The 15,471-nt window shown below is 43.7% G+C and overlaps 1 protein-coding gene across 1 annotated transcript in view; it reads left to right on the forward strand.

Annotated features, from left to right (window-relative positions):
- The first annotated feature begins 5,457 nt into the window (after window positions 1-5,457).
- LOC120517727 (protein DBF4 homolog B-like) overlaps window positions 5,458-15,471 on the forward strand; it is a 28,305-nt gene continuing 18,291 nt past the window's right edge. The window contains exons 1-2 of the mRNA XM_039740186.1: window positions 5,458-5,488; window positions 8,921-9,114. Coding sequence (XP_039596120.1) covers window positions 8,974-9,114 — 141 coding nt within the window. The 5' untranslated portion in view covers window positions 5,458-5,488; window positions 8,921-8,973. The remainder of the gene's footprint in view (window positions 5,489-8,920; window positions 9,115-15,471) is intronic.

The following is a 15,471-nucleotide window of genomic DNA, read 5'->3' on the forward strand; positions in this document are numbered from 1 at the left end:
TACACTATGGGGTGCCAAACGAAACCTGCCCACCTTTTGTAAGTAAGCTGTAAGGAATGAGCTGCCAAATTTCATCCTTCTACCTACACGGGAAGTTGGAGAATTAGTGATGAGTGAGTGAGTGAGTCAGTCAGTGAGGGCTTTGCCTTTTATTAGTATAGATATATACATACTATATACATATACACACACACACACACACACACACATATATATATATATATAGTGTGGGGCGGCCAGGGCCCCTCACCTGGCTGGGACACCTTCAGAAAGGAAGGACTGGGGGAGAGAACATGCACAGGGTATTATCTCCCCCAGAGCAGTAGATGCCCTACAACCCTGGGTTGCGGCAGTGCCTCAGAGTCCCACAGGGCTCCATGGGAGTTGGAGTTTGGCACAACCCTGTTGGGTTCTGTGGGTGCCACCAGAGAGTGATACAGGGTCTATGGAGCCCTACTTTGTAAGGCTTCCACCTCACCCAGAAGTGCTTGTGGACAACACAAATGGTACTCCTGAGTGAAAGATAAAATCAGCCTGCTGCCACTGCTCCAGGAGCCAGAATTGGGAGGTGGAGGCAGAAGGACAGGGGCAGAAAGACATTGCTGTGTGCTGGTGCTTATTTGCACTTTGGACTGTGCTGTGGGAATGATTGGGGAAGAGTCCTCCCAATAAAAAAAACGTTTGTGCTGAGAAAGAACTTGTGTCTGTCTGTGTCAAGTTTGGGAGCTGGCACGCCCCCCTGCAGACACACACACACACACATATTTAAATATATATATATAAACTGCTCAAAATAAATTTAAAGGAACACTTTGAAAACACATCAGATCTCAATGGGAAAAAAAATCCTGCTGGTCATCTCTACTGCTATGGACTGATATGGTGATGTGTAAAGAACGAAAGGATGGCAGCCACATCATCTGATAGAAATGAAAATGATCAACCGTCAGAGAGAGAGCTGAACTCAAAGACAAAGGGAACAAATGATGCAGCAGGCAGGTGAGTCCATTTGGCCAACACTCCAAATCGTACCCAGTAGTTTGTATTAAAACCCTCCAATCCCGATGCCCCAAAAGTGCTTGTATGCAGGCCTGACAATGTCCTAATGAGATGACGGATGGTGTCCTGGTGGATCACCTCCCAGATATGGACCAGGCCATCACTGAGGCATCAGATAGACCAAAACATAATGTCCCATCCAGAGGGTTCAGGTGAATGAATCCTCTCGCCACATGATGCTGGGCATTGTTGTGTACCAGGAGGAACCAGCATAGGGTCTGACAATGGGTCCAAGGAGTTCATCCTGATCCCTAATGGCAGTCAAGGTGCCCACTGTTGTCTAGCCTGTAGAGGTCTGTGTGTCCCTCCATGGATATGCCTCCCCAGACTGACCATCACTGACCCCCCCACCAAACTAGTCATGCTGAACGATGTCACAGCCAGCATAATGTTCTCTGTGGCTTCTCTGGACCCTATTCACGTCTGTCACACGTGCTCAGGGTTAACCTGCTCTCATCTGTGAAAATTCAGGTATTCTATGGCAAATACCAATTGAGTTCCATGGTGCCCACTAGAGGACATTTTCGGGCACTCAAGCCCCCCTCATGAAGTCTGTTTCTGATTGTTTGGTCACCAGTGGCCTGCCTGCTGGAGGTCATTTTGTAGGCTCTGCCAGTGCTCATCCAGTTCCTCGTTGCCCAAAGGAGCAGATATTGGTGGGTCCAGCTGATGGGTTAAGGACCTTCTACGAGGGGTCCTGTCCAGCTCTCCTAGAAGAACTGCCTTTCTGTCTCCTGGGGCCTCACGCATAACACCGTGTGTAGAACTCACACTGTAACATGGCATACAAACAAAAGTGGACATGTGCTTACACACAAAAAAATCCAGATCCATAAATCTGTGTGTTCACCAACTTCCGCTCCATAAATCCCGGTCAGAGTGAAAAGTAACGCTTGTGCACGCACCTGCTGCCCCGCCCTAACTCCTCCCAGAATGACACCTCTTTGAATATGCAAATCAATATAAACAGCCCTTAAGCTCAGCCTTCTGTGAAAAGACAATGAGAAAAGCACGGGGGGGAAACAGAAGAATTTCAGTGAATACCAAGTGGAGGCAAAGAAAAACGTACTACTTGTTGGTGTAAAGAGTGGGATAAACAACAAAAGGAAGTTGATCGAGTGACATAGCGAGTCGGAGAAACTCGAAAGCTCAAGTTCACAAAGTCAAACAGTGCCTGAAATAAATAAGAACTTGTCACATATCAAAGTCGCCGTGAAAAGGCCAGTCGTAGCCCACCTTCTGAGTGTCACATGAAAGCTTATTAGGGTACACAGAAAAAAAAATAAATAGGCACACAGTGGGGAAAAAAGCACGAAATGTCAACTTCAATCTCAAAATTTCCACTTTAATCAGGTAGTTTATTTTGTCATTAAAGTAGAACATCAAACTTCATCTTAAAATCATTTAATTTACTAGTTTCTCAAATCCCATCGTAACTAAAGTCACACATTACATGCTTTGTTTTGGATTTGATCTTCTATGTGCTCTGTGTGTGTGAATCACTACGTGCCTCCGTTCTTTCTCTTCTTCCGACTTGACACAGAATCCTTTACATTCGTGATATTACAGCTCTCTGAATAACTCAAATACTGAGATGTATACGTGATATCATTTTCATGATGACAGGAGTTAAAGCATGTTATTAAACATGGGCACACGGTGGCGCAGTGATTGTGCGCGACCTTCGATGAAATACTTTACTGTAGCAGTCCTGTCTCTTTCAGACGTACTAACATCCAATTCCTGTCCTTACTTTTCTTTCTCCAAATACCCAATCGCCTTCTGTCAGCTGAGAACGCCAATTCTTCAAAACTTTTAAGGGACATTGAAATATCTTCGTAGTATGTGTTTAATTATTCTATCTGTCTATCCTTCCAGTGTCGCGTCAGCACCAGCAAGAATACAACGCGAGGCAGGAACAATCCGTGAACGGGGCGCCAGATCCTCGCTAGCACTGCGACACCGTGTCCACACATGTTTAATTTTTAACAATATAGATTATTTAAATGAAGTTCAAGTTTTATCTGTATGATATAATAAACATATTTTACTGCATTTCATCTTAAAATGATCTCGTCATCATATGTAAATACGCACTTTATAAAGTGGCGCAGGTTGTGTAATATTCTAACTGTATCTCAAGTTTACAGTGAGGTGATTGGACTTATAAGTCCTCACAGATCTACGAGGAGCACCTGATGGACTGACTGAGTGTGTTTAGAGCTCTTGGGATGAAACTCTTTGTGAACCGCGAGGTCCGTACAGGAAAGGCTCTGAAGTGTTTGCTGTATGGGAGCAGTTCAATTAGACTGTGCGCATGGCTGAGGCAGCGTGTGCTTGGTGCTGTATCCCGATAATTCGCTTTCTAATCAGCTGCTGCTGTGATTCACACTCAGGTACAGTGATATAAATACTCCGAGTGGTGCAGTGAGAGAAATATGGAGAAAGATGATCCGCAGCTGAAAGGAGAAGAAGAAGGTGCAGTGAGAGTAACAACACTAAAGCAGCTATGGTATTTAGAATAGTTTGGCCATTCTGTGGACCATTATATTGTTACTGGTTAATTACAATCATCCATCCATCATTCAACCTGCTATACCCTAACTACAGGGTTACAATCAGATGCATTAAACGGCCCTGGAATCTCCTCCATGCCCTTCAGACTGTGCTGGGAGACACAGCAAACCTTCTGCCAATGACACATATTGATGTGCCTGCCACCCTGGAGACACTGGACTACCTGTGCCACCTCTGTAGGTCCAGGTATGGCCTCATGCTACCAGTAGTGACACTGACCGTAGCCAAATGCAAAACGACTGACAAAACAGATGAGGTGGGAAAAATGTCAGTGGCCTCCACCTGTTAAACCATTCATCCCTGTTTTTGGGGTCTTCTCATTGTTGCCCCCATGCACCAAAGCAGCAGAAACGGATGAACAAGCCCCTCTGCTACTTCACTGACCACATCAATAGCCCACACATGTCATTGACTTGATACTATACTCTCATTAAAGTGTTCCTTTCATTTTTTTGAGCAGTATATATATATATATATATATACTAGCAGAATACCCGCGCTTCGCAGCGGAGAATAGATATCTACATATACACACACACACATATATATATATATATATATATACATACCTATATATATATGCGTGTATGAATGTATGTATGTATGTGTGTGTGTGTGTGTGTGTATAGCTTTGGTCACTGAGTGCAAGGGAAAAATAATAAAATGTAGTCTCTAAGTTATTAAACAGTAAAACATTAACGTTTTAAGAAGTACAGGTACATTGAGCACTACTGGAGAGGTTTCAGGTAAACTACATTTTAAAGACTGTGTAACACAACAGGTAAGTAACTAACAGCCGCTAAAATGTGTATGGATCATCTCTTGGTAGTTGATCCCTTTTGAAAGGTGCTACACGATGGCTGTGGTATAGAAATTACATTTTCTATGTGAACGTTCAAATTTCTGTCTCTGGTAATGTGCCTTACCGGCATTTAAAGAAAATTAGTTTTGTGTCCTCTGCAGTGTTAAGAGAGAAAGGCTTTGGTTTGGCATAAAAGGTGTAAAGAAAGGAAAGTTGCCTTTTTCTTTTATATAGTATAGAGCAGTGTTTCCCAAACTCGGTCCTGGGGACCCCCTGTGGCTGCAGGTTTTTGTTCCAACCAGCTTCTGTTTCTAATTGAACTCCTGGGCTAATTAAGTGAACTGATATTTCCCAATTTCTGTGTTTAGGGAGGATTATAGAAATTTGAAAACTAACTTTGCTAAAAAATATATATCTTAAAATGTACCAGTTATATAGGAATAATGTATTTTTTTTCATTTTAACAAAATCCTTATTTTGATTTTCATTCTACTTTTCTAGGTGTTCTAATTGTTTAATTATTTACTAATTAGTGGGTCTGACTCTAAAGTAGTTGCAGCCTTTGAATATTCACTGTGTTGTTTGCCAGCGTGTCTCATCTGCTCATCTGAAATTGTCATTATTAAGATACAACGAAGGGGGAAAACAGAGAAAGGGCAACATATACTGAAATCAACAAAAGAGAGTTAAGCATTTATAACAAAAGCAGAAATATTTATAAATGTCACATAAATGTGAAAATCACGCTGCTATGCTTTTCTGAATGTCGAATAAAAAGAAAAAAAATACCAGCTAATTAAATGAGCTCAGTGCTATCAGGTGTTGTCACTGATTAAGAATCTGGTTGGAACAAAAACCTGCAGCCACAGGGGGTCCCCAGGACCGAGTTTGGGAAACACTGGTATAGAGAGATGTGTTCGCTGACGTTGTGATCGCCTTTTGAGGACAGTCGCGGTGGGTCTTGTGCAGACTGGTGAGATGTCCCCGCCATTAATCGGCTGTGATGGCACTGTCAGTCCTCCACTCCTGTGCGTGTCTTCATAATCCGAGGTGAGGACCTCATAGTCGTATACGTGCAAAAGAAAGTGTGAATCGCCTTAATATTATTTTGCCGTGGTGTAGAAAAGGGGTCCCGTGTTTGCACTTGTCTGAGCTATAGCGCAGGGGGAGGATGAAAAAAATTAAAAGTGCTCACTTTGACTTAAGGCAGAAGCGCAGTCAGCGTCTCAAAGGCCGGCACAGCTATGCGCGCTGGCTGCTCGACTTTGCAGGGCAGGAGACCACAGTTTTGCAGACACGTTCATGATATCAAAAGTCTCAGCGCTCTTTGGAGGTAATTCATATATTATATATATATCAAAATACCGGCGCCTCGCAGCGGAGAAGTAGTGTGTTAAAGAAGTAATGAAAAAGAAAAGGAAACATTTTAATAATAACGTAACATGATTGACATTGTCATGAGTGTTGCTGTCATATATATGCCTGCCTAAATAAGTCACCCTCGCTTCGCTCTTACTTTTTAACCGTTCATTTAATCATGGCTAGTGGCGGAAAAATTATAAAATGGAAGGAGGATTACACTGAGGATGGCTTTACCAAAACAATTATTGATGGCGAATCGATTATTCATAAAGCTTGAATTGGTGATGTTTTTCTGCGTTAACCTCATATTTTTTTAGACTTCTTCTCAAACCAAGGTGGTGCGAGGGTAAAATGAATCGGGATGCGCTGATCAATGTAATCGGTGTACCAGGAAATCATGCATTGACAAAAGCTCCCCTTTGCTTGTAATGTGATTAAATGCATTATTTTTTAACGCGTTATGGAGCACATGCATCGAAGCTTCTCAGCTGTACTTGTGCTAAGAAAAGGAAAGATTTTAAAAATAACGTTACACGATTGTCAATGTGACCTTTTGTAAGTAGCGCCTGGAGGATTCAGTGTGGAGAAACTCTAGAGACAGCGTGTGTATTAACTTGTGGATTTTTCTGTGAGTATTTGGTGGCAGTCTGACGAAGTTGCTTCGGAAGACGGCGTTAGCCGCGGAGCTCAGCTCAGAGCCAAATTAGATGAATGGGAGGGAGATGATGACGTGACTCCCCACCCGCCTTAACTGTCAATCCCCCACAAACACAGTCTCTCGAATTTGCATAAGCACACCCCTTCACCTACAATTTGAACTTAGTTACAAAGTGATCAAAACTCTCGTTTATATCCTGCGTCCTCTCATTAAACTTGTATCCCGCATTACCTGAGGGCATGTGAAACGCCAGCGGCTGCCTGTCTATGAACTTCATTTAAAGTTTAGGTTTACACCGTGCTTTCTTTCCGAGGTAGCAACACTCATGAATATGGTAGTATATGTCACTCGCTCGCTTCTTATTGTTTCGCTGCCTTCTCAATCATATAATGCATGTTTTCTTAAGTGCTTTTTGGAGGTCTTCCTGGTTTTCTACGCACTGCGTTGACAGTCAGATCACGTGATTACATGGGAGGCGTGATGATGTCACACGAAACTCCGCCCCCCACAGCTTTCGAGCTCAACTCCATTACATTTAATGGAGAAAAATACCTTCCAGTTATGACAATTAGGCGTAGAATTTCGAAATGAAACCTGTCCAACTTTTGTAAGTAAGTTGTAAAGAATGAGCTGCCAAAGTTCAGCCTTCAACCTACACGGGAAGTTGGAGAATTAGTGATGAGTCAATGAGTGAGTGAGTCAGTGAGCCTTTTATTAGTATAGATATATGATAAACAAGAGAGAGGAGATGTTGGGAGCAGGTGTTGATTACACTGGGCTGCTACACCCACCGCACGACGAACCACTTATTGGCGCCTCTGCTAAAAGAACAGCATCAACGAGCGCCTGTTGGGCTCATATGCGCCCCCTTCAGGGCGGCACGGTACTGTCCGCCTCACCTTGTGCCTTTTTACTGCGGTTTTATGTCCGATCAGCAAGTTTAAATATGACACAAACTTTCATTAAAGATATTAGCCAGACAGTGGAAAGTCAGGGAGTATAATAAACGTGTCTGCAAACCTTCTATTGGCGATATACAGAGAGACAGCGACAGACACGCGCCAATCAACCCCGTCAGGGTGTGAGGGAGAGCGCAGTCCTAGGTGAGTTCGAACAGGAAATAAGCAAATTTGGTGATTTTGACTATAAAAATGACCAAAATGATTGGCAGCATACAGAAAACAAATGTATAGCACACATCAGTGTACACATTTATTTTATCATTATTAGTTTTTTTTTTTTTTTTACTTTTCACGAGAGCCTCACCTGCTCTCCCTGTTCTGCACGCTCGTCTTCGGCTTCATCAAATCTAAACTCGATTTGCAGCAGAAGCAGCAATCGTTTTCTAATAATGAATTATGGGATTTACTAATATATATATATATATATGAATATTATCATGATTTAAAAACGTATATTGTTTGAGAAAGCGTGACGTTACGTTCCCGTCATCTCCGTGACCGCAGGTTTAACGTTTTCGTAGCGCATCGACGTGTCGGCTTCTTCTGAACATTCCCTCCGCGTTCTCCCAACAGGCTGGCGTTTCTTTTCCGCTGCGCGCTCGTGCGGTTTGTCCCCTGCGAGCCGCCGTACGGCTTTTGTGAGCGGAGTCCTCTTTGTTGGCAGCAGCAGCAGCAGCTGCCTTGGGCGGGAGAAAATGGAGATTTAAATTGAGGTCCTTGAAGAAGCCTAATAACGACGCTCGTGGGCCCGAGGTAGGGGTGCTACCGGGACAGGGACTCTGTATACGGGGCCGTCGAGAAATTGCCGCTTCCGTTATGTTCGTGAGTGCCTGTGGTAACGTCCCGCTGACGGACGCTGTCCAGTCGATCTGTCAAGAAGGCGAGCGAGAAGAAGAAGTTGAGGGGAGTGGGAGGGAGCGAGCGAGCGAGCGAGGGAGGCAGGCCGGCCGCCAAGTAGTTTAACGGGGAGCGTGAAAAGGAAACAGCCGGTGAAAAAGAACGCCAATCGAGGGCGGCCTGAACTGGCGAGCCGCTCCGCCCCGACGGCAGTCCAAGCGTTAGATTTGCGACAGCGAACAGTCGGATTAATCGGTTTAATTACCGGTGATTTATTACCGAATGAACATGGAATGTGCTCCATACCTGAAGTACTACATTTTAAAAAGACGCCGTGCCTCCCTTCAGTAGACTTTAGGTTTTCCTAGAGCCGGCAAATCTAATAAAACACTCGGAAGAGGCTGAGCCGAATGTTGTTGTTGCTGTTCTGTTAAACGGCCGCCCTCTTCCTAAACCACCTTCGAATATTTCTGCGTTTTGAGAGGCTCGGCGATTACTGCGTGGGTTCAAGAGACTCTGGCGTGGCCTTCAGTGGAGCAACAAATCCAACTTTGACATTCAGGCCGTTTTCGTGTTAGTGGCCGGCGGGTCGGGTCGGGTCTGTTTTGTGTTTTAATGGCGTTTCTCATGTTTTCCTCCTCTTGCCCGTCTGTTTCTTTCTAGAAAAAGCTGAAAGCAGAGTCTCCGAGCTCTGGCCAGAGTTTGCCGAAGTGGACATGAAGCAGACCCCGGTGAAGGACCTGGAGGCCCCGCTGCCTCTCAGTCGCCAGGTGTTTGCAGGGAGATCTTTTTACCTGGATGTGCCCAAGAGCAAGCATCTGACCCTGGTCGTGGAGGCCATTGGCAAGATGGGTGGGGTAGGTACAGCAGTGTGACATTGAAATGTGGATTTGGGGGTCTCAGGGCTGGTCTTGGATCCCTTGAGCTGTGTTTGTTTACCTGTGGGTCGCTGGAGCCCCAGATGGGTCCACAAATTCAGTGTTAAATATCAGCCATGACTTTAAAGCAGGAGCGACTGCCTCTGATCCCGGTGGGCCGCAGTGGCTGCAGGTTTTCCTTCCTGCCACTTTCTTAACCAGCGAGTAATTTGTCCTTTTTATTGACTTTTTCCTTTCATTTTAATTTCCTTTAAGAGTCTCAGAATTGAATCTTTATTCCCTTAACTGGCAGACAAGCAAAAATGCAATGATAGATAGAGAAAGATAGATACTTTATTAATCCCAAGGGGAAATTCACAATGTGAAGCGAGTCGAGGCCTCAAACTCCAACCAGTTTCCTACTTCGTTAAGTAAACCCGTGTTAAACTGTGTTGTTCCTTCAACTCCTCCTGTAATTCAATGGCTTGCTGCTGCTCTCAGTCTGTCTGCTGATTTTCTTTTTTTCCTATAAGTGCCATTAAAATGTTTTGTTAGCCCGAGCAGATCGACATCACCGAGACCTTCGCCTTTCTTTGTTTCTAGATGTTGTGTGACGGACACGGGTTACCTGGTCATGTGACGGCTCATTTTATATCCCACGATTGTTTGGCAGCTAATTAAGGAAGAAGAAACAATGAAGGGGTCTTTGTCTTAAATAGCAATTTAATTATAATTTAGGCAAGTAAGCAGATGGGCAGGAAAAACTGGTCGCTAATTAAAAAGATGATTAGAATGAGACCCTGACGCCATCGTGGCCCTCCAGGATCAGAGTAGGACACCCCTGCTTTAAAAGATAAGCTGAGTAGAATTCAAGTCCAAGTTATTATTTCGCAGTTATGCCCGTTTATTGGTTAGCTGCATGAATTTGCATTCGACAGTGAAGCATATTTTATAAATTATGTAAAATAGCTGGCACGCTCTTGTGCTTCATAATTGAGCTGAAGGGTACCGGAATCCTAATGTGACGATAAACTCTCTCAATCCTCTGTGTAACTAGACAGTGATAACAATTGAGGAGGTCCTGTGATTGCTTCTGTTCTGTCTTTCACTATCCAGAAGCTTTACTTTTCCTCATGGAGGTCCTGCCTGCGGCCTGTGGGCTGTTCAGGCACTCGTGTGCTTCACTCGGAGAATATTGAGAAGGCTTGAAGTGCGGCGGCGGAGTACCTGCTGTGAGTGGTTGTGGCACCTCGTGTTCTGACCGCAAACACACAGCCCGCCACCTGCACTTTGATGTCATTATACTGGTAACGGTGTGCTGAAAACTCTGAGGCTGACTCCTCCACGCTTTAAATCTAGAGCTGGATCACGAGGAGGGCCAGGCAGTCTACAAAAACACAGGAGTAGCAGTCATTCTTTTTCATTTATTTCTTTCCAATTTAAGCACTTTGTGTAGCATGTGATTGAGTGACAACATCTGGGCAGTGCTATAGGCAGGCGTCCATCCCAGCAAGCATCGGACACCAGGCAGGAAGAGCACTCTGACCTTCTGACCTGTCGTCGTTTACACGTCTTGAGCAACGATTATCATACACTGATCAGTTCTGTGTTATCTAGATCGATTATTTATAGTACATATCTATTGACTATATTGAGGTATCTAGACTGCAAATACCATACGTTGCATCAATGGTCGTATTGCTAACTACATGTCAATAATGTTGCTACTTCGTTGTCTTGTCTTGTTTGTGTTTTTAATTTTAAATTGAAATTGTAATTTTTAATTTATTATTTGCACATCATGTTGTTACACTGTGGACCCTGAGTGCATCTATCAGTATACTTGTACTAGCAGACCATGTGTGCTTCGCTGCAGTCGCTGTAGTTGGAATAATTATGTATCTACAGTACATGCGACTTATATTATATTATTATTCTTTATATACAGCATTTTTGGTTTGTCCTCCTGGAGCCAAAATATATACATTTTCTCTATGACTAATTCGTGAACATGCTAAATAAAACAAACGGGAAAAAGTAAATGAGAGAAAGTAAAAGTCTACCAAACACTAAAGTAGAAAAACAAAGTAGTAAGTAACAGTAGACCACAACACCGCCGGGAACACCGGCACACCATGTCTACGAAATACTAAAGGAAAAAATACTTTTCTGTACAAGTACTGCGTCTAGTAAACAGTAAATCAGTACAGGAGAGAGGACTGAACACTGAGGAAGAAGAACGTCAAGACCGCGTGAGCTGTGGAGATCAGCTCGGAGTGAAATGAAGTGAATGAGGTGAACGGGAGGGGAGCTGATCACATGACTCCCCCACCCGCCTTACCGCTCCATCCCTCCACAAACACAACTCTCCTTTATATGTATAGATGTGGTTGAGGTGACAATAAAGTTGACTTTGACAGGGCGCCAGTCCATCACATTACATATACACGGGCCAGTTTAGCAATGCCAGGTTGTCTAAGTTTAACCAGGTTGAAGTTTGGCGAGTTCTGTATAGATTTTTTTTTTTTTTAACACAGGTAGACTGGGCTGGCATTCCTGCCTCGCAGCTCCAGGGTCTACACGGGGTCTTCACGTTTTCTCTGTGTATTTACTGACTGATTGGCATTGATGTCCGTGAATTGACTGGCTTGGAAACATTGCGCTCGGTTTGTCTATTACCTTATCGTCAACAAGAAAACTGATGATTGCTTTTTGGCCCTTCGATCTGCTCCATCGCACCCTCTGCCTTTTTCATTTTTATGATGTGTGTGTGTGTGCAAAATGGGCCAAAGAAAAGATGGCTTGTCTCTGTCAAAAACAAATAACGCTTGTTAAAATACAGTGCAGTGTCATGGGCTCGGCTCAGTTCAGATGTATTGTCGTGGGACTCGTGCTCTTATCACTCCGCTCTCACTCGGTGCACATCTGACTCTGTAGGCTGCGTCAAATCACACACAGAATGTCACGGGCTTGGGTTGGCAGTGGCTGTCATAGCCAGAGCTGTGGAGTCGCTAGATAAATCCTTCGACTTCCGGTACTTCTGACTCGACTCCTCTGTATTTAATATGCTAATGTGTTTTCCATGTTGATTAAGGGAAGACAACATCTACGTCGTCGTTTAACCGCAGAACTACTGGCTAGGAAGCGGACTCTCTACCGTGTTGGCCAGTTTGAACCCCTGAACACCCATCAGGCCACAGCACACACCTCCACCATTACACTTGTTAAACACATTAGATCTGAAATCAAACGGAGAGACTTTATGTAATGTACCCTAATCCAGATTATATACAATACATGAATGCCAGGTTGTATACTCGCTCATCTGAACTTCACACTAGTAGTAACACAGCTATGCACTCGGCTTTATTCTTCCATCAGTGAAGTACTTCATTAGGACTGCGGTTTGTGAAATGGGACATTTGGACTTGCTGTATTTTTTTTTCATTACAACTTAAATTTATTAGGAGTCGGTACATTTTTGCCAACTCTCCAGGTACCCCAAAATTGTCTCCGACTCCTCGACTCAACAGCCCTGGTCATAACACCCCCCAGGCAGTGTGGCGCAGTGGTTAAGGACTTCAAACCCCGAGGCTGTGAGTTGTAATCCCACCACTAACACTGTGTGACCCTGACCAAGTCACTTGACCTGCAGGTCTGGTCGGGCAGCATGCACTGGTACAGCACATCGGCACAACAGTAACATTTGCTTATGTAGTGTGTTGTCATACAAACTGTGAAGCTCAAAGTGCTTTACCAAATGAAATAAAAGGAAGTTCATATAAAACATAAGATTAGGCAATCGTATCTTACAGGTTGAAACAAAGAACAAGGTAACACGACGGAACAGCTCAGGATTCCTGTTGGTGACCCCCAGGCAGACACACAGTCCAGTCCCACCCTCCAGAAATGTCCATCTATCTGCTGCAGCCATGTGTTAGGTGGGCATCATCAACTAAGGTCCTGCAAGCTGGATCACCCTCGGGTAATCGCGCCACATGGCCGTAGTGCTGTATCTGACGCGCCCTCACAATGCAGGTCATGTGCCTCATTCAGGACTCCATGAGCAACACAAAGTCAAACCAGCGGTGCCCAAGGAAGAAGTCCAGTCTTTGTCACAGGTCACTGGAAAGCGTCCATGTCTCACAAGCAGGGAGCACCAGGGGCCTCATGTATAACGCCGTGCGTAGAACTCGCACTATAACATGACGTAAACACAAAAGCCGAAATGCGCTTACGCACAGAAACATCCAGATGCAGGAATCTGTGTGTACTCCAACTTCCACGTTCTTCCGCTCCATAAATCCCGATCAACGTGAAAACTAACGCTCGTGCACGCGCTTTATGTAACGCCACAACTCCTCCCAGAATTACGCCTCTTTGAATATGCAAATTAATATAAATCGCCCTTAAACTTGGCCTTCTGTGAAAAGACAATGGGAAAAGCACGGGGGGAAATATAAGAATTTCAGCGAATACCAAGTGGAGGCAAAGGAAAAACAGACAATTTGTTCAAATAAACCGTGGAATAATCAACAAAAGGAAGTTGATCGAGTGACATAGCGTGTTGGAGAAACTTGAAAGCTCACATTCACAAAATCGCACAGTGCCGGAAATAAAAAAGAAGTCACATATCAAAGTCGCCGTGAAAAGCCGAGTTGTAGCCCACTGTCTGAGTGTCACATGACAGCTTATTAGGGTACAGAGAAAAAAAGGCACACGCTGGGGGGAAAAAGCACGAAATGTCAACTTCAATCTCGACATTTCCACTTTAATCACGTAGTTTATTTTGTCATTTAGTAGAACATCATAAACTTCATCTTAAAATCGTTTAATTAACCAGTTTCTCAAATTACATCGTAATTAAAGTGCACGTTAAATGCTTTGTTTCGTATTTGATCTTCTACTCGTATGTGATCTGTGTGTGTGAATCACTACGTGCTTCTTAAACCGGCTCTCTTCCTCCTACTGGTCACAGAGTCCATGACATTCGTGATATTACAGCTCTCTGAATAACTCAAATACTGAGATGTATACGTGATGTCATTTTCATGATGATAGGAGTTAAAGCACGTTATTAAACATGAGTTTCACTTCGATGAAATCATTTATTGCAGCAGTACTCAGGGGCGGCTCTAGGCTTGTGGTGGCACCGGGCAGAGGAAGAATCGGTGGCTCCTTCGCCCGCCAATGTCATGCCCGGTGGATGGCCTCGTCCGTTGTGGACACTGCACAGCCGCCTCGTGCTCATGACACAAGCATTTAACTTTTACCGAAATTTGTCGCTGTGTTTTTAGCTGTGTTGTTATTTTCTCTTTCTGTTTTATATTCAATATATGTTGGCGTAGCCGTCACTGCAGTCCTTGCTTTTCTTTCCCCAAGTAACCGATCGCCACACAATCAGCTCTGTAATAGAAGTTAAGCCATCTGTAAGCTTAGCGCCGATTCTTCAAAACGTTTAAAGAACATTGAAATATCTTCGTAGTACATGTTTAATTATTCTCTCCTTCACGACACTCCCAGTGAAGAATATAGATTATTTAAATGAAGTTCAAGTTTTATGTGTATAATTTAACAAACATATTTTGCTGCATTTCACCTTAAAAATGATATCGTCATCATATGTAAATACGCGCTTTATAAAGTGGCTCAGGTTGTGAGATATTATAACTGTAGTGCAAGTTTACAGTGAGGTGATTGTACTTATAAGTCCTAACAGTTCTACAAGGAGCAATTGATTGAGTGCATTTAAAGTTCTTGGGATGAAACTGTTTTGAACTGCGAGGTCCGTACAGGAAAGGCTTTAAAACGTTTTGCTGTGGCTGAGACAGCGTGTCCTTAATGCCGTATATCGATAATTCTCTTTCCGATCAGCTGCTGCTGTGATTCACACTCAGATACAGTGATATAAATACTCCGAGTCGTGCAGTGAGAGGAATATGAAAAAAGATGATCCGCTGTGGCATCTCGTAACGGGAGCAGCAGAAAGAAGAAGAAGAAGAAGGTGCAGTGAGAGTAACAACGCTAAAGCAGTTCTGCTATCTGGACTACTATGGCTGTTCCCTCTGCCATTATATTGTTACAAGTTAATTACAATCAGATGCGTTACACTAATAAACAATATACGATTAGTTTCAGTGTATTTATAAAATAAAGAGTAACTACACAGGAACAGTAGCACTGCTTTGACGCTGGGTGCCGCCAGTTTGTAAAACCGAGCGGAGAACTTGCGTACGACAAGGCATGAGGTATCGTGTAAAAGTGCGTGGCTTTACGCCAAGTGTAGGTTTTATACGTCGCGATTTGAACGTGGAAAAGTTTTTACGCAGCATTTCTGTGCGTACGCACCGTTTACAC

The sequence above is a fragment of the Polypterus senegalus genome, chromosome 17, assembly GCF_016835505.1.
Source record: "Polypterus senegalus isolate Bchr_013 chromosome 17, ASM1683550v1, whole genome shotgun sequence".
Classification (NCBI taxonomy): domain Eukaryota; kingdom Metazoa; phylum Chordata; class Cladistia; order Polypteriformes; family Polypteridae; genus Polypterus; species Polypterus senegalus.